Raw genomic sequence first — 26787 nt, forward strand, 5'->3', positions numbered from 1 at the left:
AAATCCTGCCCCATGAACAATGAAGAAAATGTACAACATATTAGATAACTGTTTCAATGACTCTTTTAGACCAAAGCTCACTTTGTCAAAGGAAAAGATGGCCAAACAGATGAGACATAAGGAAAAAACAAACCATCACTCCTTGCTAGGGTTGCCAACACTCCCTGTTTGGCCAGGAGTCTCCCGGAATCGGGCTCCATCTCCCAGAGGCTACTGAAGCCAATCCCGGAGATTTTAGGTTGCTAAAAGTTAGGTCAGCAGCACAGCAGGGCGAAAGGAGGTTCCCTACCTGCCCTGACTCCAAGCCACTCCTGGAAGCAGCCAGCATGTCCGGCAGCAGCTCCTAGGTGCAGGGGCGGCCAAGGGGGTCTCTGCACGCTGCTCCCCACCCCGAGTGCCGACTCTGCAGCTCCTATTGGCCAGGAACGGGGAACCGTAGCCAATGGGGCAGCAGGGGTGGTGCCTGTAGGCAGGGGCAGCTTGCAGAAACCGCCCTGGCCACCTCTGCATCTAGAAGCCGCTCCTGGACCTGCCGCCGCTTCCAAGAGCCACCCGAGGTAAGCACCCCCCGGCTGGAGCCTCCACCCTGCACCCCAACACCCTGCCCCATCCCTTAGCCCCCTCTTGCACCCAAACTCCCTCCCAGAGCCCGTACCCCAAACCTCCTCCCCCAGCCCCCTCCTGCATCCAAACTCCCTCCCGGAGCCCGCACCCTAACCCCCTGCCCCAGGCTCAGCCCGGAGCTCCCTCATACTCCAGACCCCTCCACCCCAGCCCATAGCTTGCACCTCCTCCCACACCCCAACCCCCTGCCCCAGCCTGGTGAAAGTGAGTGAGGGTGGGAGAGAGCTAGCGATGGAGGGAAAGGGGCTGGAATGAGTGGGGGTGGGGCCTTGGAGAAGGGACAAGGCAGGGCAACGGTGTTTGGGTTTGTGTAATTAGACAGTTGGCAACCCTACTCCTTGCCCCCCTACAACTAAAACAGAAACTGCTATGATGAGTAATTTTCTAATGCAGAAAAATGATAGCTCCTCAAAAACCTCAGCAAACCAGTGCTCTCAAGGCTTTTCTGTTTGAGGAGAAGGATGAAGATAATTGCCAGCTGCTTGATTCACAGACTATCTTTAAAGGATACACCAACTGGCCTTGAAATATTTTCCTTTGTGTCGCAAGGAACATCATAATACAACTGGCATTAATTGGTTCAGTTCCACACCAGGTGGAATTCTTCACATAGAGGACTGAGCTCATCAAATATTGTAGTGTATTTTAAGGTTATTCTCATCTCTCAGTTACTGAAAGTTTGTCTTCTCCTGCTACAAGATTCCATGAACACTGAAGCCATCAACAAGGGCTTCGCAACCCAGCATTGATGTGCACATGTGAGAGGAATTTAGGAACAAGGAAATTCATAAACAATGGTGTCTTGCAACATGTGACCTAGACTCCTATCATGTAATGGGAGATTTATGTCCTTTTGTCACATAGTCATTGACTTTCTGGTAATGTTTTACCATAATTTTTTTTTTAGCACTATTTGATCAGTCATGCTGAGGTGTCTGCTGAGAATGGCCAACAGTGATTATACAATATGGCCAATATACAAGATTCTTACTAATCTGTCCTACAGTTGTAGGCTTTGCATCTTCACTTTTGTAAATACAAGTAATTTTGACAGGTTGTTGCCAAAAAGTCTGAGGTTTTAGGCCCTATGTGGGCAGTTTCCTGGAGTGGAGCAAATACTATATTTGTACAAAAAAAATAAGCACCTTCTTCTCCCCACAAACATAGGTCCCAAATCTGGTCAGGGATCCACTAGCATGGACCCCAGCAATGGACTGTGCACAGATGAAGTCACCCTGTAGCATTACATAAACCTTGGCCCAGAAGGGCCCTTTAGGTACTGGGAGTTGTTCAGTCTCTACTGAATCTCATGTTAAAGGAAAGCATAGTTGTATGCACCTGTGTTAGTCTGGTCCATCATCATATTGATGCAGAATAACAAAAATGAACCAGAGACACCTCTTTCTCTTTTGTGTAGTTTCACTTTTGCTTTCCTGGGGTCTGGAAAAGAGCTGAAGTTCCTCAGTTTCTTTGAGAATAGTAAGGACCTGACTGGTGGGAAAAAAACCTCAATCAATAGGAAGCTCTCCAGCCAAGCAGAATTCATTCCCTGTAGAGAGGTTTCTTCCCTCCCTCCCCTACCCCAAAAAAGAAAAAGCAACTGGCTTGTGTTGCATCTGCTAACTGATGCTAACAGTTAACCAGAGGTGCCAAGATGCTAAACCTGAGCCCAATTTATAAGCAAGTTTTGAAGAATCCTCTCTCAGTGCAAGATATTTGAATGCTATGATACCACGCACATGCTGCAGGTAATATTAACACTAATTCATCTGTGGGAGTTTTAAGTTTCCTCCTATTCCCATGTGTCTCTAAATCATGAAAATTTGGATCCATTACTCCCATCCAAATAAGTTAGTGGATTGCTATACATGTAAAGATTGCTTCCTGCTACATAAAAGCAATCCATCCCTACAGCTTTATAAACCAAGAGTGGGAATCTATAGAATATACTTCCTGTCAGAAAACAGAGACCTTACTGGACTTCTGCAAATACTAAAGTTAAAACTTCACACTGATAGTAGAAACAATGAATGTCAGTGATTTGACATTCATTACAATGCATATTATGCATTGTTATTTAAAATAATCTAAACCAATGGGGAGTAATCAGAGCTGTAGGCTGATCAGAGCCATTTCAAATTACTAGAATGCTTTAGGCTTAGAAACCATAAGCAATTAATTCCTTCAAGCAAAAATAAAAAAAAATGTCTTTTCATATGTGCAAAGGCATCCAAATAAGGAACTTGGAAGTCATTTCCATTCTTCATGGTTCTGGACTTCTGAGAGCACATCGGTATGATAATATACTATTACACTCTGCCAAACACACCTGCAAAGGGAGTACTGGGATCAACTAATTTAGTCATATAGGACCTGTCTCAGCTGAAATTTGACACAGGGTTAGCATCTTTCTAGAGAGAGATTAATATGGTTCTTGGTAGAAAGATACTAACATTGTTTCAAGTCTCTGCACATGTAGAACGTCACCTTTCTAACAAGGGAATTAAAAAAAAAATCAGAGGTGTAAGCAGACTATGTAACTAGTGCCACTGGGTTCCCTATGGAAGGACCATACAAATGGAGAAAAAACAAACAACTGTATGGCCACAGTACACACTGGTCAGCAAAATAAGCACCTAATGTTACAACCTGTACATAAGGTCCAGATTGCTCCATTCCCCCAAAAACCTTCAGACTGGAAGAATTAGAGTAAATGAAATGAGAACATTTGTCTATTTGCAGCAAGTCAGCATTTCTTTTGGAGCATAAAGAACCTCACTATCTGCTACAAGTGAACTGCTGAATACTTTCATAAATGGATCCACAACTTTGTTTGCTGCTTTGGACCTGCAGTCAAGTGATACCTTTCCATTTTGAAGAGATCTTACCTGGATTCCTTTGTAGAACTATATAATAAAAATGTTACAAAAAGTCAAAATCTAATAGTCGTTTTAGTAGTGTCCTTCTTGGCTACTTTCTATAAAGTATATGGCAGAAGACAAGGCACTCTCTTCGATATCCATTATACCCCACAGACTGCGTGATCAGAAATCCTCCACGTTACAAATAGGTCTCGTTCATTTAAATAGTCAAAACCATTACCCTAGTGTCTTCTAACTCCCTCTGGAGTTTGTCAGCTTTGGTCTTTTCAAAGAGCAGGCTCTGTTCAAGCTCCTTAATGCGGGCATGCTCCAGTTTGGTCTGCGTCTGTTAGTAAAAAGGGAAAGGAAGAGAACACAACAGTGCCACCATCACATGCCAGCACAAAAGGAGGGAGCCACATGCAGGCCGTGCTGCCAGTATCTTCTACCAAGGATGAGCAGAGAAGATGCAGTGGGTAAAATGAACAGGGAAACTCTATGGATGAGAGAGATGGACTGAAAGTGTAAATGGTCTGATGTGTAAAATAAACAAACAAACCACAAACAAGAAGAAATACGGACAAAAAGTAAGGTAGATTCATGCAGCCAAGTAGAAGTTATTTATCAGTATGTGAAGTTTACCAGCACAAATTAGAATAGTTAATACTTTTTAAAGAACTATAAGCCCCTTCCGCCTATCACCCCCAACTAACACTGTATATTTATTTGGATGTAGCTGAGTTAGGTTTTTAATTATGAACTAGGGGATCAAAATTCAGACCTGGCGTACATGGGTGAAATAACACCATGGAACAAGACCAGCACACAGCAGGTCTGAATTTGGCCACAGATATTGATTAAGGCTTCTGTAGAACACGATTTTTAATTTCTCTATACTTTAAGTTTGTGCCATAAAAATCTTCCTGGCAAGTCCTGGGCAAGTCAAGATTCATTTGTTGCCATCATATGAATGGTGTGAATACACATAGAGTTACTCAGAACTGCAGAACATCTTTTCCCCACCTTTCCGAAGGGGAGCAAATGTGACTGATTTTAGTAACTAAAATGCTGATTTGACCATGGTACATCACTCAAGTCTAAATTGGTTAGGCCAAGAGGAGGAAGTAAGTTTGTACTTCTAAAAGGCATTGTGTTCCAAGAGAGAAAAAGAAACCACACAAAGCGGAGCCAAGTACCTTCTGCCCTTTGCTCACAAAGGGGTAGGTTTTATAAAGAACTGTGGAATATCAGGATGCAGCTCCTGAATATTCAACAAAGAGGCGGAGACACTTTGCCAAGAGTCTGCAAGAAAGCATGGGGTTTAAGAGAGATGGAAAGAGTCTAGCAGTTACTCCCTTCTTGACTTGCACCACTGTGGGAGGGAAAAAGAAAAGCACACCCAGAGTTAAGAACTGCATGTCACACTCAGCTCTGAACTGCAGAGTTTAATACACTGTGTCAATCTTAACACACATCATCATTAACCTAAAAGATGCCATCTTTTAAAAAGCAATATTCATGCCTGTTGGTTTAAGTGTCCTTTCCTAGAAAGAGGCGTGACCATCCCAATAACAGGGTGACCACCTGAAGGAGGTTGAATATTGTTTTGTCTGTCTATGGCAAGACATGTTTCTGATCCTGAGAAGTTACCTGTGCCAGACTGGAGCAATGTTCTTCTATGTGATTTAGTTGTAGCTGTTAATTTAGTGTGAAGTAGAGTGGCTGGATTTAATTAACCTAAGAAATATTAATTAGAAGAAACAGGTCTTCAGCTTGCAGAGCCAGACGTAGAATACGAAGGAGAAGAGAGTAATGTGAAGATATGTGGGATCCCATCAAGGCCCTACTCCATCTGTCACCATCCCAATGCCCATACTGTAGTGTTTCCACAGTCGGCAGGAGATCTGTGAATACATGGGCACTCTACGTGCACTGTGCACCGGCATAGGTAATGTAGACTTAAATCTCCACTGCCAGTGTCTGTAGTAAGATATTTTGAAATCCTGTAAAGCAGTGTTATGTATAAACAGTGATAAGCTGATTGTGACCATCTTCAAAGCAGCCCCAACAATCAAAGATCATAAGTACTCTCTGAAGAGGAAGTGAGATGGGGGAAAGACTTTGTTTTGCTTCAGGTGTGTTCTCCTTCACCCATCAATTAATAAAAAGATGGCTTCACCTTAGCATTTCATTCTGATCGCATCAAGTTATTTCTCTATCTGTGTCAAAAGCTGGAAGTTGACTGGTGCTGAACCAAAATAGTTCTGTATCCATCATGATGAAAATGATAAGCCAATTCTACCAACATAATTCAATAGGCCCCAAAACATAGAGATCCAAAAATATAAAACTTGCTTCAGAGGCTAAACTTTCAGCAGTTCCTTGGGCTAATGAAGTTTTTATGTGATTCTATGTCTCCTTTGTTCCTGGAGATCTTCAAAAGGCTTGACAAGACTGCCAGTTTGCCAGAAGAATAAGGATTGTCCTTTTACCAACAGCTTTCCATTATGTGGTTCGATATTCTGATGGGAAGTAGAGATATTAAGAGAACTTTTAAAATGTCTAAAAGTTTTGAATGCACTAGCTTTAATTCAGAGCCTTCGTGGGATTAGTTAGTGTGACTTCAGATCCAGCAAACCAAAAAAACCCAAGCCACTAAACAGCTCTAGAAATGTCTTGAGGTTTTTTAACTAGTGGTTTGGAATAAACCAACATAATTACTCTGTCACATTCCCTGAGGTGGATCTATACAGAAGGGCATATCCAGAATTCTCCTTACATCATGAATCTCTACTAAAATATGTACTATCTTAAAGCTTTCTACAGAACCCATCATATACAAAGCCTCTTTTTAATCCCTTGCTTATATAGCAGCTATAACAAACATATCTAGGTGCTGTCCAATTATACTAAAACCTTCAGAGATCAGAGTTAACAGAACTTATTCAAAAATATCCCACCACGCAGATATTATCTGCGCTAAAACAAAAATAAAGATGCTCAGGTAAATATAGAGGCGCAATCTAAAAGAGACCACTCCAAACACCACTTTTGCTCATTTAAAGAATAAACAAAAACAAAAATAAATAAGTCTGATTTCCATAGGAAAGGCTCCAATTCCAAATAGGGATATCCACTGAGGAATTGTGGATCAGTCTGAGCTCCCTTCCAATCATCTAAAGAGACAAGTCTAAGGGACAAATTCTCCTTTTAGTTACACACGAATGAATTCGGAAGATTCAATGAAGTTACTCCAGATTTATTTTGGCGTAACATAAAGGAAAGCTTGATTCAGATGTAATAATGACAGGGAAGACTCTCTCTAGTCTGGGGAATCACAATTAGATGATGAGGGGTGAGACAAATCCTGCCCTGACTTAAATCCTCTGCAACTCCACTAAGGATACATCTAATCTGCAAAAAAATCCTGTGGCAGCAAATCTCAAAGCCCAGTCAACTGACGTGGGCTCATGCTATGGTACCAAAAATAGCAGTGTAGACAATCCTGCTCGGGTTGGAGTTCAGGCTCTGGGACCCCCGCCCATGCAGGATTTCAGAGACCAGGCTCCAGCCCGAGCGAGAGGGTCTACACCGCTATTTTTAGCCCTGTAGCATAAACCCAAGTGCCATGGGTTTTTTTTTTTTTTGCACGGTAGATGTACCCTAAGTCGTTAAGTCCCAAATGCAGGGCCATCAGTTATCAACAATGCACAGCAATTGCACACTATCCCTGCTCTCACTCTTTGAAATGAAATTCACAGTTTAGTTTTGCACCTATATCTACCTACTGATCCATCTGTACTGCTATGCTGAAGCTATAATGCTGACTAATGATTCTGTGACTGAGGCAGCAAGTCTTCAGTCCCCTGTGCTGGCATGTTCACCACAGAACATGGTCTGGATAGTTTCTTATCTAGTGTTCCATTAAATAATCCAACATGACTCTCCACTCAAAAGCAGAGCAACAAGGGTTTTTCTTGGGAAATAAACCTGTTCAGGGAGAAATTAGAATAGAGAGATCTGGAATAAAGACAGAGGGGAATGAGCAGTGCACAAAATAGGAAAGAGGAAAGTCACATGCAGATTTACTTCTAACACACCGTGTGCCTGATTTGGAAGAATAGAGGAGACCCAGATCACGGAAGTAGCTTCACAAAAGGAACACCTAAGAATGCACAGTAGGAAATCAGTTTTAGTCTTGAGAGCTTTCTATTTTGGTGGGGGAAGAGGGGTTGCAGGAGGCAGCCTGTTATATGATTTTCTTGAACCAAATCAAAAGCAGAGGATTTTTTTGAATTCCATCTGCTTTGTACTGTGGACGGTGTAGAGGGGATTTATTTTAATGTCTTGCAAAGCAATATATTTCTTCTAGCCAGTCCTAAACATCTTCTCTGTGTTTCAGGAAGAAATCCTGTTACACTACAATGAAAAATCCATAGCTTTGTACATTGTAAATGATGAGTTCATTCTCATATTTTTCATCACTTTTCCTTGGATAATGCTTTCTCTTCAGCATTTCATAACAAAAAAGAGTAATCAGTAAGGAGAGGTGGGGCTATGCAATTTGTTGTCTAGGAAATTTCATGAAATGATTACAGTGCCATCCATTGAACAGTAGTGGGAGCTCACGGGAAAGCACACAGGATTTTGTGATCAATGCAGGTTGAGGCCTGCTTTTAGAGAGAAGACTTTTCAGGACCCAAGACTAGTTTCCTGTAAGCTCCTGTTGCTTTTCAGTTGATTGCACTGTATTAAGTTTGCGGTTTTATTTTAAAAATTAATGATGACCCATTCTCCCTGTCTTTAGTTAAAGGGGATCACAGGTGCTTAGTCATTACATATATTGCTTGTGATAAGTGTTGTAATTGCTCTGAAAGCAACATGCACACAAATACTAGAGTCAATGTTTCAATAGCAGATTATGTAGTTAGTGATTAAGTTTATAAATAAGCATTTTATCTGTACACAATCAGTTAACATGGGATGTCTCCACACACTTAAATGCCCTCTTACATTTTCAGGATCTTCAGAAATCTGCCTCTTTTGCTATCAGTAAAAATTAAAAAAAACAAAACACAAAATATATTTCATCTAAACGCTTAACACTATCACTCCAATACAACAGGAGGCATTTAATTCATTTAAATTCAGCTTACACTCCTGAAGATATGCCTCGTCAACCAACCAACCAGAGTCCTTAAAACAGTTTGCCATGATTTTAAACTCAATTTTAATTATCGATCGATTTAACAAACAAATCCAAAAAACACTTTCATGGACTGAACAACTAATAGAGCAGAGTATAGATAGGTACTTTAAAATGGATGGAAGACTGACACAAAGTAGAACTTAAGGAAATGTCACATGAAATGGACCACAAGGCTAGCACTTTCATCATTAATGGTTCATAGGGTTACAAGTCAGTTTAAATTTCTATTGTTCTTTACAATGGGATAAGAGTAACCAACTTTTTTCAGATTAAATCTGTTAAACTAGAAGACGTCCAACATTTTTATTTAAAATTTGGATTAAAAAACTGGCAGTGTTTAAATGGTCTCAATCTGTTTCTTTCTTATTAACAATAAAAACACTGTGTATAGAATTATTTAAGAATGTTAGACTAGAGTTCAGTACATCATACCAGCTAGACAAAGTAGGAATGTAAATCGTGATTAGAGTACATACTTTGTATTTCACTGGTGTGCTTAATTTTGAGCCCTCGCTAAAGCATGCACGCCGATGTTAAGTCTTTGTTGAGAGATGTGCAGGGATAGTCATTTTTTGGTATGAATCACCCAGAAGATTGAGGTGGTTAAATCTTCAGCACCCACTTCAACAGGGACATGACTATTAACTGCCAGTTTTATAGCTTTAAAATTGATTTCTAGTTGTTGGCTTCTTTTAAATAATTTGAAAAATGTTAGCAGGATTATAAAAATTGCAAAAAGGATGAAATTTTACCAAGAGCTAAATTACATTATTCTGCCACAACTGCAGCCACTCAGCTATAGAAGCCATGCTGAAAAATACAATTTACTTAAGGGCCCAAGCTTGACCATTTAAGCTTACACAAAGACTGCAGAATTGGGTACTTGAAGGTTTAGGGATCCCCTTCCATTTGTTCTGTGTACTCCTGGAATATCAACATGCAGTTTTAACTCTTCCTTTCATTGTCTTCACACTGGTAGCAATATAATGTCTATAGCTGTTTGCACTTCAACATCCTACCAAATGTGACTTTTACAAAGTTGGCAGTATTTTACCTCTAGGTCTCCTTTGGTAATGGACTCTTCCTCTACGCGGAACTGAAGATCCTCCACCTTCCTAGGAGTCATAAATTAAGACAGTTTTTCGTACTTACTTTTCATTAGAAATTAAAAGCCACAGCAACATTATATTTGAAATTATTTAATCAAGTTACCAGAAAAAGTGGGAGAAGGGAAAAAGTTCAACCCTGATTTTAAATGAGGGAACACTGAAAAATTCACATCAAAATCCTTCCTGAAGTTCTTTAAAGGTTGGAAGAGACAGTATTAACGAAGAAAATAATAGTTTAAATAAACAAAATATATTTAAATTAACTAGTCACCATCTCATTCGTTTCTTTTTTAGACTTTCAAACAATGACCTGATAAAAAGACTTGATCCAGTTGCCATCACTAATTTCTATGATTCATGCTAAAAATGAGTAAGAAAGTAGAAAATGTATTAAAAAAATGAAGAAGCTGGGGTGGTTTTTTTTAGAAATGCACATTGTAAAACTCTAGTATAAGTAAAGCAAGCTGATCTGTACCTGTGCTGGCTGGTGGAGAGGAAGCCTGTGGGGGAGGAACTGACATGTGCTAAAGCACAACTTGCCTCATTTACACTAGAGTTTCAGAACATATAGATCGAACGTATTCGCGAACATCAGCATCTCAAACTCCCCTCCCCCCCTTTTTATCCTAGTCAAACTTTATGTGGACTGAGATGGACCAGATGGTGTGTTCCTGTGGAAGAGGACTCTGAAGTTAGATTCTGAGCAACCTACACTGGCTCCACAGTTCTCTCAACTCCACAAGAAATGTGGAGAGGAGAGAAAGGGTGCCTCATATCCCTTGAATGACACGCACTGGCTGAAAAACTCAGTAGACGGACTTTGAAGATGACCACGTCGAGTCTTCTCAGTCAAAGGCAGGGCTTGTGGGAATATGGGGTCTTTCAGACAATTAGTGTAAAGGAAAGGAACAATAAGAATTTAAGTTAGTATTTATCTTAACAGTAATTACAACGCTGTCTACACAACAACTCCTTGCTTTTGAGAGTGAAGGATTTAAGGTAGTTAGATATAATCTCATGCAGTAACTTGAAATCTAACAGTGCAAAGAAAACAAACCCAGAGTATTTAGGAGGAAGAGGGAGAAATACTACACTGCTGGAGCTGTGAACATGTCTCAAGCTGCAAAATGCCACTTCAGTTAATGTGTATCAGTCATGTACAGCAACAGCTATGTTGCTTGGCAACATGCTGAAGGTGAGCTCAAGGCCAACGAGGACCAGAGTTAAAGTAGTCCCTCGCTGCCCTAGCAGCCGGTGAAAACAGGCTCATAGCATCTATTATAGAAAGAGCTTTCATTTTAAGCCCCATATGATGCAACCTGCAGAAGCTGCCTCAATGCCACCGCCTCTGCAGGTTGCAAACTATTGGTCTAAGCAACTCCATAGCATGAACTATGCAAGTCACTTCACACCAGCCACAACACCTTATATTTGTCCCATTTGGAATTAGTCTGTTACTGGCAAACCACCACATTTGAAACACAAAACCTTGTTTGTGATGGAGAGAAATCCTGAATAAAGTTTTTGGTTCACCTTTTCTCTTCCTCAAGCTGGTTGAGAAGCTCCACTTTCTCCCTATCAGCAGCTTCGACCATAGCCCGCAACTGGTCCATTTTTGCTTCCATTTCCAGTACATGCTAATTAGCAGCAATGACATAGAATTTAGAAAGTAAAAAGATTAGGCAAGTCAATATTTACTTGAAGAAGTTTAAACAGGGTTCTATTTAAGGGTGAAGAAAGCCATATGGTTTGCAGGAAATCAAAACAGTCAACTATTCTGTATAGAGGTGTAAATGGAAAGATTAAGAACAAAATACTTATAGCTTGGTAAAATGATAACCCAGGGGACAGGCACACGATAACCATTTACCAATATACCAATGGTATAAGCAGCAAGGGGAGGTGTGGTATAATGGAGATTAATTGGAAGGAATTGGATGAAATATGAAAAGCAAAATCTAGGCTAAATATCAGACTAAGGCTTCCTGAAGCGAGCTCTATCACATAAGAGCTGTCATACTGGGTCAGACCACTGTTCATTTTGCCCAGTATCCTGTCTCTGACAGTGGCATGTACCAGAGCTTCAGGGCCACTGTATAGAACAGGGTAATTAAGGAGTAATCCACCACTGTCTTCCACTCCCATCTTCTCTCAGTCAGAGGTTTAGTGTTGCACTGAGCATGGGGTTGTTGCATCCCTGATCATCTGAGCTAATAGCCATTGAGGGACCATTCTTCCATTAACGTATCCAGTTCTTTTTTGAACCCAGTTATACTTCTGGTCATTACAACATCCCATAGCAATGAGCTTCACAGGTTAGTTGTGTAAAGTTCTTCCTCTTGTTTGTATCAAACCCACTGTGTATTAAATTTCATCAGATGACCCCAGGTGATTGTATTGTGTGAAAGAGTAAATAATACTTGTCTATTCATATCTTCCACATCATGATTCTCGATCATATCCCCCCCTTAGTCATCTCTTTTCTAAAATGAACAGTCCTAATCTTTTTGGCCTCTCCTTGTATGGAAACAGTTCCATACCCCGGATCATCTTTGCCACCATTCTCTGAACCTTTTCCAGTTTCTCTAGATCCTTTTTGAGATAGGGCAACCAGAACTGGACACAGTATTCAAGGTGTTAGCGGATCATGGACTTATATAGGGACAGGATGATATTTTCTGTCTTATTTTCTATCCCTCTCCTAATGGTTCCTAACATTCTGTTAGCCTTTTGGACTGCTGCCAAGCACGGAGCAGAAATTTTCAGAGAACTGTGCAGAGTGACTCCGTGATCTCTTTCTTGGGTGGTCACAGCTAATATAGAGCCCACTGCAGTGTAAATATAGCTGGGATTCTTTTTCTTCCAATATGCATTACTTAGCATTTATCAATGTTGAATTTCATGTAATTACATATGGAATGGTCTCTCAAGAAATGTGGTGGAAGCATAAGCATTTGGGATGTGTAAAAATAGACTGGATGAAGGAATAAAGTTTATACATTACAGGTAATAATCCTGCAATGGTCACTTAGGGAATGGACGAGATAGCACCAAATAGGTAGCTTCTGTCTCTAGTCTACAATCTGGAAATGATTGTTAACAATATTTATTGTGAGCGTCTTAATTAAGGTATTATTGCCTAAGAGAGCTGGTTTCCAATGTGTAATTTTAACAACAAATGTTAGAATGCCCCCCTACCCAACTGCTCAGGGCACTGTACAATATTTAACAATGTTTTTAAAATACCACCTCTTAAAATTCAGAATGAACTATAAACATAACTTCTTAACAAGTCTCAACTTCACCATCTCAGGAACCTCTAAGAAGAGCAGTGGCTGCAAACTAGGCTCAATTTTAAAATAGTGCCCATTACTCCCAAACTTGTCCAATCAAATAATAAAACCTAGTGTGAAGTTGAAAGAAGTTGGCTGTCCTACAATCATCATGTCAAAAGAGCAGCATTATTTCTTACCTGATCATGTCCATCTCGAGCCAATGCCAGCTCCTGCTCTATTTCCCCTACATGACTTGTTGCTTTAGCAACCTCAGCCCTCTCCAGGTCCCTCTCTGCCAGAAGCTGTTCAATATGCTGCTGCTTCTCCTTCAGAGCCTCCTGGAGAGCAGTGGTGCCAGAAATTTTTCTTGCATATCGGGAAGATGTTTCTGTTAACTTCAAAAAAAGCAAATATGTTAAAAGCCTCATTATCAAATAAAAAGGAAGGCTGTAATCTTATTGTACAAGCATTTTGGGTGCTAGCTAAGCAGATGTTTATACCTGACTGCAGCTCCTCCCACACTTTATATATCAAAACCAATGAGAGAGGAAAATAATTTATTTCCTGTTTTAAAAATTAATTTCAAATTAGTTGCTCTGGAAGTTAATAAGGGACATGATTGTGCAGCAAGACTGTTCCGTGGCAATCAGCAGGTGGTGCATAGGAGACCGAAGAGTTCAAATGAAAAAAGAAGGCTGGCCTCAGTCTAAGATGGGTACCATAGACTCAATCGAAGGCTAGCTTGTTAGGTTGCTGCTAAGCATCTTTTTCCATGAGCCCTGGCTAGATATAAAAATGTCCTCCTAGTAAAATTAGACATTCTTCCCTTATATATGGAATCATAATCTTGGGTCACTTTCTGCAATCTAAGAACATTTTAGGTTTCCAAATGGATTGTGAAAAGCCTTCCCCATGAAGTCCTATTACCGCCTTTTGTGTCAATGAAGGATGCATAAATACTCAGAGTAAAATTCTGTGTCTCAAATGAAGACAGATCTCCCATTGAAGCCAATGGGAATTTTCCTTGACTAAAAGGGAAAGTTCTGTAATCCTTGTCACTATCAGTACATTCTGAAGAAGTATAACTGATATCTGATAGGAATCACCCTAAGGATTTGAGTCGAACTAATAGTTTTTGGAAAGAACCGCTTTGGAATGACTAAAATTAAGGGTTAAATATAAATGAATCCATCTGCAAAATGTAATCTCTCTCAAATGAGACTAAGGCTTTGCTTGATCAAGTGTGCCCACTATTCCACTTAATGGAATTGGCTCTTACAATGATTAGTGAGAATTTAGTATGCCCCTATCCTCCATTTTGTCAAAACTTTTTGCACTGGAAGGGAAAGTAGCAGAACTGAAAGTACAAGCATTTCTATGAATGAGTAATAGTTATTGAACAAGTTGTGGGTGCAGCAAGTTTTGAGATAGTAAATTTGTTATAATATGTAACAATTGACCTGAAACGTAGGAATCCAAACTTTCTTCCCAGGTCTTAAACTATAGATAGGAACTAGGATCAAAAATGCTATCAATATCTCAATTATTCAAAATCAGAACCTTGCTCTCTGGGTAGATTAGTTTTAAACAGTATCACAGTAGTTGTGACCAAGAGCGGGAACATGTCTCTTTCATGGTCTTTCCAAAGATTAAATAATTGAACAATACTGCTATATCCAGTGGGGAATGCTGGCATTAGAGAACATCAGTCCAGACTTCCCTTTCTATGTTCTAAATTAAAAAGAATTGTTTTTGCCATTATCTTGCATTAGGAAAAAAAAATCCACCTTCTCTCTCTTTTGACCACTGGGAATCGCTACAGATTCTAACATTTCCAAATTGGCTATGAATAACTTAGCTTTCCAAGAAAATCTGCAAATACTGTACTTCTCAAGTGATTCAAAAGTTCTAGGCAGAATTGCTTCAGCTTCAAATAAAGCCAAGCATTGTCTTTTGAAGTCTGGATGACCTTGCCTTATTTCCTCAGTGCTCCCGAGACATTCCTCCATCCCAGGAGCATGACAAAAAAAACAAAAACAAAAACAAAAAAACCCAACACACTTAGCTCATGTCTCTTCAATTCTGCAGATTTTCAAAGCACTTCATTTCATTAATGGTCTAAAAACTAAAGGTTTCAGTACTAGACAAAAGGATTCAGATTAGGGGACAGACTCAAATAGCCACAAACAGCTTTTCTACATTAGAGCCTCATATACCTTGGTGTTGGTGACTTATTACATATGCAAGCAAAAAGCACAGCAGCCTTGGATAAATTAGAAGAATGGGTGGAAGCCTGGTAAATTCCAGATAAGATATAAAATTACCAGAAAACACTGTTTGGAATTTCAGAGTAGTAGAGATCTGTTGTGACTAAAATGTGAACACGAGCAAAGAAACTTGGGACTTCTTGCAATAAGCAGCATTTTACTCTTAGAGAGAGGAAAATGTCAAAAGATTACTTTGACAAGCAGAATCTCTTCTGCGGCTGGACCCTTAAGCATTCATCCTCAATCAGAATGGAATATAAGGAAGGAGACTGGAGCATCACTGTGACAAAATAAGTAACTCTCCAAAGACTATTATAGCCAATAATTACATTCCCTCTTATGCTATGATCCTGTCAAGAACACTAAATTAAGCTGGATTGATCCAGGTCAGTACTTGATGGGAGCACTCCAATGAGTAAGCAGGTGTTGCAGAAGAAGGGTCAGTACTGAACCAATGCACCTGTATAAGTTTAGGGGGCACTGTGCTGCTAGAAGTGGATATTTCAGAAAAGACTGAGAAGAAAAAGGTGCCATTCACTTGTGGCGAATAAAGATCCATGTGCTTTTTATAATAAGGTGTTAGTCTGTTGTCCTGGCCCAGTGTTGACTTGGGTAACTACTTCTGCCCATGTGAAATCTGCTTTGGTTTCAAATGAATATGGTAACAATATCTTCCCTGTCCTAAACCAGCTGTTCAGTGGAGCTGTATGCTAGCTGCTCAGTTTCATTCCAGAGGTGGCTGAATTTCAGTAGCAGTTGACATGGTCCCTATATAGTCATCTGTATATAAATTTCTGGGGATTATAAAAAAAGCTCTGGAATCTTCTGGGGATAAATGGTGCAATAGAAAATTACTTTTACACTCTTAATTGCCTAGTTGTTAGGGAAGATATCAAGCTTTCCCAAGGTTTTATGTACCAAACTTTAAAAAATGAACATAAATATAAAATATATTAGGTCATAAATTAGTACTATGTTAAAATTAATCTCAACACCATACTTTGCAGTTTCTACTCTTTAGACGCTCACAGAATTAAAATCAATTAGGAAAAGAAAGAGGCTTCTTATCAGCAAAGGCAGAGGTTGGATTTCCACATTACATTTCTTTACTGACCCATTACATACAACCATCTCTCCAATGGAAAAAGAAAAAGATATTCCATTTTGGTCTAGCTCAGGCGTCTAATATTATGTTTAGTCACACACATGTTCATCTCTGGAAACTTTAATGTGAGCCAAGTCTGCAAATGTTAACGTAGCTTTAGCGGAGAAGCAGCCCTGGAAAAATGGACAACTCTCTACAACGTGGATCCCAGAATACGTTGATGCCCTTCATTTTGCGGATACCATAAGCCCCTTCCTTATTGCAAAAACCTCAGTTAGTTTGGTGTTAAATATATAAAGGTAAATGTACAAACTATTCTAGCTAAGATTTCCTACATGCATGCTTTGAGTGAAAAACAAAAGAGCACAATGAAACATATTATGCTCTTCCCAAGAACTGGTCTATCCTTAGTTTACATAAGCAAACCATAGGCATGTGCCATATGGGTTTCTGCTTGGAAATGTAAAGCATGCAATAGAAAAAGAATCTTACTAGTCCTGTACGGCTTGGCTTGCTGCTTACTGATGATGCCACAGAACTGAGAGAACTCAGGGAAGATGCACTTGGACTGCGTTTCAGAGCTGACGGCGTTGCAATCACTTTTCTTACAGTTGCCTTGGCTTTAGCTGGTGTGGTTGATGGAAATCCAATCTTGGTAACTTTGTGGACCGGTGCAAACAAGCCATATTTTGGCTGGCACTGAAAATACCTTTAGAAAAAACAAACAGATGAGGGCAATAAATAAATTAAGACTGCAGAGAATTACCTTTTCATGTACAGTATGGCAACTTCTAAGGAATTCCACATCAACAGTCTAAACAAGGGAAAAGGGTTGCTGGTATTAAGGCTGTTTAGCACTTTCCATTATAAAATTCTTACAACCTCTTTTCTGAGAAGCTCTAGCACTTCGCTTGCAGAAAACTCAGCAGTTAGAAAGCCCTTGGCCTATAGAAATTCCATTCAGGTTTAGCAGAGTTAAATCTCCATTTCCCTTCTGTCACATGCATTCTTCCAAGCAAACAGGGGGCAGGTCTTTGAGAGAAAAGGAAATTTTTCAAGACCCTCTGCTAGCTGCACTAAATTAATTATCATTATTTGTATTGTGTAACACCTAGAAACTGCTGTCAGGGATCAGGGCATCATTGTGCCAGACATTGTATGCACAAACAACACAGAAGGTCTCCATCCCAAAGACCTTACAGACTAAGTAAACATGAATATGAGGTTTTGAAAGGTACATAAAACCCCAAGCAATTTTGTGTTACTGAAGGTTATTATTATAGGATTATAAACTAACCTTGTTCCAGCCACTGCTCCATCATTCTTTCCCAGAGGCTCATCTAATTCTACTCCACACCACTCTCCTTTAGCAAAGTCAGTTTCCCCCAGAAAACGTACTACTCCAGCTTTGGTGCCACCAACCTGAAGGGGGAGGGGAAGGGAGTGTAATAATTTTCACTGAGTTTCCAAACTAAAACATCAAATCAGATGTAAAAATATTTAGCACAATTTCATAAACACACTGCAAATTAAGGATTAAATGTGATTCAACCAGTAAGTATTTAGAAATATTTACTCTACTTTTACTACTGCTTCTATTTTAACATGTTGAGTGTGTCTTCAGAACCACAACCATGACTGAATAAGACTAAAAATATATTTACCACTACCCAGTGCAGATGTGGGGAACTGACAGCATTGGAACCTGGGTTGTAGCCAATTTCAGATGATCTGATGCTCCCTTCTGGCCTTAAACTCTATGACTTTAAATTAAGTTTTTCCTGCACCTATTTAGAATGGTTTATTATTGTAAGTTTGTGAGGGAAGGAGAAGAGACACCACAGCACTTTAGCTTCTTCATTGGACTAATTCAGATTAACTAAATACTACAATTATTCATACATTTAAAGGAAATATAAAGCATGAGCGTTGGCAGGCTTGCAAATGGAAGCACCTATTTGAATGGGTTTTGTAGGGAAGAAAAGGCCCAGAAAGTGCTTTTTCTCAGCGTGTACTCCTGACCAGTGCATCCTAAATCATTCACTTAGCTTAGAAGTGTTCGGAGACCTTTCCAGACACCAAGCTGGTGCTCTACTTACCTACAGCACATCCGTGCAAGACATAGCTTCACCACTAAGAGAGGTAAGGACAGGCAAGAGAAGAAATTAAGTGAAGATTCAAGAGGGGTCCAGTGTGACTGACCATCTACTGCTGGAACAAGCCCAGCATGGCAGGAGTCTTGCAGGTCGGGGTAACAGTGTGTTGTGGCCTCCCTGTGAGAAAATCTGTGCAGCTCCTGCCTCTAGCACTATAAGTTTCATGTGCACCAAATGTCAATCAAAACTACTTTTCCCAAGAGGTTGCCTCATACACCACGGGCATTTTTGCCACTTTTTTGGTATTTGCAATTCCCAGCACACCCTGCAGTGAAAAGGAAACTGTACCTTGACAAGAAACTTAAAGTGATCTGCCAAGATAATGAAATGGGTTTGTATCACTTCTCTTATTTATTATGTTCAAAGTCTGATCTAGATTTTAAAATACAGCTTTTTAACATTAGCAATTCAGGCCTCGTTCACTCCATTTTCCTGAGAAACTCTCTGGATGACTAGAGCACTAATAGCTTCATTTCATCATAGATATGAAGGAAGTGAAACCTGACTGAGAGGGGAAGCGATTTTTATTTAAACTGTTTTATTTTTATTTACACCTATTTATTTGAGAAGCTGAATTCTCAATAAAGATTCAACACTCCTTCAATTAATGACAGAGAAAGATCCTAATATGCATATCAGGAACCTCCAAAAAAACAGGGAAGTTCAGAATTGGTCCTCCTATTTCTAAAATGAGAAAACAAGCAGGAAAGTGCCTTTCTGGTGGTCTTTATACCTGTTAAAGGAGACAGACCTGTGTTTTCCCCCTTCACAGGTCACTTTTAATAACATTTAATCTACAGAGTATCTTTATGTCTTTGTTTTTATGCTGGTATAGTAAGTAATTTTTGCCCTGGGTGGGGTGGGTGGGGGGAAACACTTTATATTTACGACTAACAAAACACAGGTAAATATAGTACTAGGAAAATGTTTGGTACCTGGTGTTTCTGGCATAGAAAAGACAGTGTTTGTCCTCATTCATAAAAAAGCAACAAGAAAAAAAAATCTAAGTTGACAGACCGGAAGTCACGTGGGATCCCAACACCTTTTTACATTCCAGTTTAACTATCATGCTTCATATATTCAGTATTTCATTGGAAGAACTATCCCTGAATCCAAATTTGTTCCCGCCTCCTCAAATCATCCCACTTTTCTCCCACGGCTAAATAGCAAACACACATCCGTAACCTGTTCTCAAAATAAAATCTAAAGGAAAAAAAAAAAAACCAAACAAACAGAAAATGAAGCTACAAAGTCCATGCCAGACTCATTACGCTGCCCTCATCCCACACCCTGTGTACTTTAAAACAAGTGTACTTTAAACCAGGATGCAACCAAGAGTGTTAGAGAACTAAAAAACTAGCCTTCGAGCTCTTGTCAAATATCCATCCATCTATTTCTAACCGCACTGCAATATCTGAGATTTCACCAAATCTTTGATTTTACAGAAATACTGGCCCTAAATCTCTAGTATAAATCTGATTTAATTGCAGATTTCTAGTCTTGCATAGAAGATATATATCTGCCTGAAATAAAAATGTAAAGTTAGATCCTTAGATATCATATGTTAAGTGCTCAGCACTTACAGAAATTTATGAACTATTTTAAAATAGGTACGTAGAAAACAAAATGCAGAGGAACAGTTAACTGCTAAAGTTGTAGCACTTCAACTATACCTGTAAAATTAAAGTGCTAGAAACCTCCTACTGTGGATGTAATTATACCAGCATAAGCACTTTTATACCAGTGCAGCTTATACTGGTATAACGGGGTCCACAATGGGGCTTTTACTGGTATAACTTTTTTTTTTATTATTAACTGAAATAATCACACACCCCTAACCAAAATGGCTATACAGATAAAACATTTCAAATACAGACCAGGCCTTAGTGTCATATGGCTAAAGTGCAAGTCATCCTGCTATTAAAATACTCCTTGCCAATAGTAACATCGAATGCAATTTACTACAGCCATTAAAATATGGAAAAGGAGTTGCTGGAGAAGTATATCAAAAAGCTGTGCAACATACATGATTTGTTGTATTTGGAGGCATGCTTATTTCGCAATGGGGCATAAATGACCAAGTAAAAAAAGCCTTGTACAAGAGTTTTAAAAAGTTAAATGAATAATAGGGCAACATTACAACGTGATGAAGACAGCTACTCTGTGACCTTCATTCACACTGAGGCAGGTCATTAAATAATTGAACAGCGAAGAGAATGCCTGCCAAATATTTTAGCTGATCGTCACACTCAACATAGTCAAGATGGATAATATCAAATAATAATGAACCAATGTGGCTAATATAGACTGCTGGCCTTTGTGGGATGGAGAAATTCAGTTTAGAGTCCCAGCTGGGGTTTTATTGAAAATATGGGAAAACACAGTGATTAAACAAAACTGGTCATAAATTCTAAGACTACATAAGTTTACCCCAATGTGATGTTAAGGAATGAAAGATGTTCGTTTCTAGTTTACAAGCATTCATTTCAGAAACTTCCTGAAGAAAGCAGGTGGGAGTGAATGAACCAAACTATGTAAATAGGCATCTTTATATAATTCCATATTTCTAAACAGGGGGAGGAGTGGAGTGTGGTAGTAATACTACCGCAGTGGCTACATTCAAGGATCACATTCATCCTTTTTACCCCAGCATCACACTGGGAGGTCATGTTCAGTAGCTTGTCAACCATGACTTCAATATCCTTTTCAGAGTCACTGCTTCCCAAGATACAGTTCCCCCATTCTGTAGGTATGGGCAGCAATCCATCTCTCTCTTTCTGACTGCCCTGTCATCATGACTAACCACTCTGCCAATCTGTGTGTCATCTGCAAATGTTATCAGCAGTAATTTCCTATTTACTTCCAGATCATTGCTGAAAAAGTGTTGAACAGAATTGGTCCTAGTACCAACCTTGCAAACCACCATTAGAAATACCCCATTCGATAATTCTCCATTGACAACTACTTTTTAAAAGGTCAGTTAGGCCATTCTTAATCCATTTAACATGTGCTTTATTGATATTGTATAGTGAAAGTGAAACACCTTATAAAAATCTAAATATATCACATTGATGCTGTTACCTTTACCTACCAAACTTGTAATCTCATCAGAGAACAAAATCAGATTTGACCAGACCTATTTTCCATAAAACTATGTTGACCACCATTAATAATATTCCTATCCTTTAAGACTTTTTCAACTGAATTCCATATCAACTGTTCCATTGTTTTGCCCAGATTGATGTCAGGCTAACTGGCCTACAGTTAACCAGGTCATTCTGCTTGCCCTTTTTTGAATATTGGCACAACACTAGCACTTTCTGCTTGATTAGTTGCCTGAAGTATCCATTAAAGAACCTGAGCCCATAGTTTAGCTTGCTTAAATAAAAAAAATAAAAAAAAAAAAAAAAAAAAAAACTCCTGATAGCGTGGCTTTCATCAACATGTAAAACTACATGGGAATCCAAATGTCAGTAACTGAAGACATTCCATAGAATTGCAGAAGAGGAAATTATTTGGACTAATTCCATGGTGCAGAAGACTCATACAAATTTACCAATGCAAAAGCACAAAGCTCCAATGAGACAAAGAAGAATTGTTCTCTGAGCCATCCAACATGTAAACTAGCAAAACCAAGTCCAAGTTGTTCTGACTGTTCCCTGGACATTCTTCCCCTTGGAGGGGGGGAAAAAAAAATAAAAAAAAATCCACCTCTCCCATCCCCACCAAAAAAAAGTTTAGTGCTCTATACAGAAACAAATTTAAAGTATCAATAGGTAGATATAAGAGGTTAATTGCTTATGTGTCTTAATTGTTATTCCAGCTTGGTGTCTCACGGTTAATTTTAAATTAAATAACAAATCACCTTGCTGTGCCAGTAATTAAAAAGGCAAAGAAATACGTGGGCTTATTTTTAAGCAAATTAGAAGGAAGACATCTTGCCCTAATGTTTGTTCACAGGCAACATTGAAAGTACAATGACATTTTACATACACGATCACCAGGGTTTTGGGCAAAGTCACGTTTAGCTTTGTTTATTCCCAACTGAATGTCATCTGACTTGCTGATTGCAATGTTCTCGTGTACTTAAAATCTAGTAAATACATGGGGTATGGTTATAAAATTTAACAATTGCAAAATCACTGTAATCGCTCCAAATTCAATTCTTTCAATCTGTACATAAGGCAGTTAATTTTTTTCCATGCCATTATTTCTTCTAACAAGCCTTTGGTTGTGAAAACTAGCATAGAATGCCAAGAAGTAGGAAATATGGATTTTTTTAAACATATATGAGCTATACCTATCTCCTAGAAGTGGAAGGGACCCCGAAAGATCATCGAGTCCAGCCCCTGCCTTCACTAGCAGGACCAAATACTGATTTTTGCCCCAGATCTCTAAGTGGCCCCCTCAAGGATTGAACTCACAAGCCTGGGTTTAGCAGGCCAATGCTCAAACCACTGAGCTATCCCTCCCTCCCATTCATGCTGCAGTTAAGCAAGCTACAGCTGAAGGGTGTAAACAGCCAAAGAGAAGAATCTGTGTTAGCGGTGCTATGTGCTAAAAATATTTTGGGGGGAGTCAAACCATCTCTTATATAGGGCACCATAGTCCAGAAGAACAGATTTAGCTGAAAATGAGAAGACTGTAGAAACACATGTATTTACAGCACAATGCTTATACAGTGATACAAATCTGAGAACTACGCTGTGGATGTCATGGTAGAATTTGGCCCTTGGATAATAGAGTTGATATAGCACAATATCCTTCACCCCAAACAGTTTAATTTGGCTTTGAACCTTGCCCACATATCTTTAACAATCGGAAGTCTGCAAGAGCCATGTTTTCATTAACAAAAAAAATCCCTAACTGGCTCTGAGGAGGCACCAAGCATATTCTCTCTCTCGCTCTCTCTCTCTCAGGTGCTCGGCTGGCTGGATCTTGTTCAGGGTCTAACTGATCACCATACGTGGAGTCGGGATTGGCAGAGACCTCAAAGTGTGTGTGTGTGGGGGGGGGGGGGGTGGCGAGGAGGGAAGGGGTTGCCCATAGTTCTCTGACAGGTTCACCTTGGATCACAGATTTCAAGGCAATCATGTTCTCTTATTAATTCATGTCCATTATCTCAATGTAAGGAAGTAACTTGCAACAAGCAACTTACAGTGAGCAATAAAGATAAAATGAGAGATCAGTTTTCACTGAGTCCTCACAAGGCGAACACCCTCTTATAAAAAGGGCACATCAGCATATGCCTGCAAATCTAGACTGTAATATTTTGTGACCATATGGATGCAAGCCCAAATTGCAGCTTTACCACTCATCCGCAGAAGCATCAGATTTGTTAGACCATAATAAAGCTGTAACTCTGGTTAAATGAACGAAGAAACTTTAATCCCTTGAGAAGGTTAGTTTGATAAGAGATTGTTAAATAGAGAATCTAACCCATCCAGGAATAGGCCAGACTTACATATTCATTTTTCTCTGAGTTTTGGAAGGGTAAGAAAAAGTGAAGTGGATGTATCTGAATTTAGAAAGATCTTTAAACACACCCACCCTGCTCAAACCATATTGCTGGTTTTGCATTTACCTTTTGGGGAAAGGATGGAGGGATTATTTCCAAAAATGTGATCATATTAATTCAATTTTATTCATTTTATCTGCCTGGAAAGTGCAATATTCCTCAAGAGAGGAATCTCCAAAATTATTTTCTCATGAATACTGTTATTTCAACAAGATACCTTAACGGATAAAATACATAAAATAAGTGATCTCTTATGGATCAAATAGAAAGTGCTTGCAGTACCATGGCAAATAATCTCTCATTTTCAGTTGGTTTCGCAGCCTTCCTACTCTTAGAAAAGAGCTACACTGTACCAACAATTCAATTATGGTGTTGTGGTCCAATGGAACAGAAGGTGGTGCCACTAATTAGCTTTTCAAATGGCAAATACTCAGATTTATTTGCTATTTTGCAATATTCCTAAAATATGGACTGCCTATGGTTATTACTTTTTCCTCTTTGAATGCCACTGCTAATTCACATCCAGATTCTGGAATTTACTTTAGATGTAAAATGTCTTGATTATGTTAATTCTCATTCCATCTGAATTAAAGGCTCCATTTGGTTCCTTAACTATTTTTTATTGAAAAGTTAGACACTAGTACAATAAATAAGATCAGAATTAAAAGGAGTCATACCAAAATCATCAACTTTTATAAACATCACTTTAGTTTTCCAGTATTTAACAAATACCCATATACTAGTATGTTGAATTTCCTTTGGCTGGCTAGAAATTTGGACAATTATTGCAATTTCCTTAAGACAACCAGGCAACTAAGCACAGACTTGCTGGGTCTGGGAGGCTCCCTTAGATCCTGGCTTATCAGGGCCTCAAAAGGATTTCAAGCACATGTAAAGAAACTATGGACAGCAAGGAGCTGAGAGGATGATATACTATGGGGTGTCTTCCTCCTTAATTTCTAAATTACTTTGGACATTAGTGTCAGAAAGGGAAAAAAATGAATTATAATAGATGATTATTCCAGTTGTGATGTTTGCTTCTAGTGTTAGTGACCTAGAGTCCCCCCGCCCTCCCCAATAAAAGGGGGAAAAAATGCTGTTGGCTGCTGAAACAAACAGATTTTCCTACAGCTCTTATTATCCATGAGAACACAACTTGGCTGAGACTTGCATGCCCTGAAGTATTGTCTGTTTGTTTTGATATTCGTGGAACCTTTTATGTGGGGACAAGATGTGCTCTGCCCATTGAAAAAGCAAGCCTCCAGTCCTTTTCAGTTCAGAGTTTTGCTTCTTGTGCTCCTTGTTCATACAGGTAAGCCACAGTTATATTGTTCAACATGAACTTGATGTGAGGTCTCAGGTGAGCTTGCACTGTCATCTCCTCAAAATTCTACCAGACTGATGCAGATCCTGGACGGAACCTCCTCCTACTGTGCCATCCAGCCCGAGAGGCTCTACTCCTACTTCAAGGATGTGTTTGATCACGAGGCCCAGACCAACTTGTGACGCCCAGAGTGCCTTTCCCCGCTATCCCGGATCGACCTCTCGGAAGACTGGGAGTGAGATTTTTCCCTGCAGGAGGTGCAGGCGAGGCAGTCGAGAACCTGAAAGCCATCGCGCCACGCCTAGGGGAGATCTCCGTGAACTGCACCATCGCCGGTACTGACAGCCAGCTACGACCTGACGTGGTCGTCACCGACGAGGCCCAGAAAAAGATCATTCTCATCGACGTCACGGTCTCCTTTGAGAACAGGACCCCGGCATTTCGCGAAGCCCGAGCTCATATGTTGGAAAAGTACACCCCCCGGCTGACACCCTGAGAGCGAAGGGCTATGAGGTGCAGATGGACGCCCTGATTGTCGGAGCCCTGGGCTCCTGGGACCCCTGCAACGAGCGTGTGCTGTGGACCTGCGGGATCGGTCGACGCTACGCACGTCTCATGAGGCGCCTCATGGTCTCAGACGCCATCTGATGGCCTAGGGACACCTACATTGAGCACATCACCGGCCACCGACAGTACCAGGAGGCGTGAGCCAGAGTGACATCGTTCTCCCACTACGAGAAAGAGACCAAGTGACCTTCTCCGTTGGATCATATGAACTGGAACCATAAACTCCCTGAACATTAAATCTCACCAAATGAGGGTCAATCCATCCTCATCATCATATCCACTCATTATACTCCACACCCGAACATAGCCACTGTATGAACTTCATACCCTCATATCTCAATGTCTGTACTTTGACCCATCAATCTTTTACCCCCAATCGGGGATATTGCAGATTATGTATTCCTCATACCACCTTATCTTAAACCAAACTTTGCACCCTCGATAATCTGTACGTTATTCCCTGATAACCAGAAACTTCTATGCTCAAACTCTGTTCACTATTTTTTTTTTTAACATCTTAATAAAATTTTTAAATCCGTTTCTCTTCCTTTGACAAGCTGTGTCTCTGAGTGCATGTCCCAAACACTTATGCTCTGGTCATCACTATCCTTCTTAATAGACACTGAGATAAGATAAGATCCTTCAGGGCTCCTTTCTCTGTGTGACTGATGTATGATGGAAGCTACTTCTATGACTATATCTATATTTGTTTTGGACAGAGATTAGTTTCCTGGCAGAAGTATTTGGGAGAGCTGAATATGGCAACATGCAG

General features: G+C 39.8%; 1 protein-coding gene across 9 annotated transcripts in view; it reads right to left on the bottom strand.

Moving 5' to 3' along the window:
- Nucleotides 1–26787, bottom strand: part of CLIP1 (CAP-Gly domain containing linker protein 1) — a 115257-nt gene that overhangs the window by 46720 nt on the left and 41750 nt on the right. For 6 of the 9 annotated variants that reach the window (XR_010592818.1, XR_006175007.2, XM_042852467.2 and 3 more), the window contains exons 4-10: nucleotides 17748–17872; nucleotides 16943–17159; nucleotides 13276–13473; nucleotides 11337–11440; nucleotides 9749–9809; nucleotides 8499–8531; nucleotides 3727–3831 (exon numbers count right to left, since the gene is read on the bottom strand). Coding sequence is in view for 7 of the 9 variants with exons in the window: in XM_042852467.2 (XP_042708401.2) it covers nucleotides 3727–3831; nucleotides 8499–8531; nucleotides 9749–9809; nucleotides 11337–11440; nucleotides 13276–13473; nucleotides 16943–17159; nucleotides 17748–17872 (843 nt within the window). In the remaining 2 variants the exon portion in view is untranslated. The remainder of the gene's footprint in view (nucleotides 1–3726; nucleotides 3832–8498; nucleotides 8532–9748; nucleotides 9810–11336; nucleotides 11441–13275; nucleotides 13474–16942; nucleotides 17160–17747; nucleotides 17873–26787) is intronic. The other 3 variants (XM_065568123.1, XM_065568122.1, XM_024101408.3) reach the window with 2 other exon arrangements.

Source organism: Chrysemys picta, chromosome 15 (assembly GCF_011386835.1).
Source record: "Chrysemys picta bellii isolate R12L10 chromosome 15, ASM1138683v2, whole genome shotgun sequence".
In the NCBI taxonomy this organism is placed as follows: domain Eukaryota; kingdom Metazoa; phylum Chordata; order Testudines; family Emydidae; genus Chrysemys; species Chrysemys picta.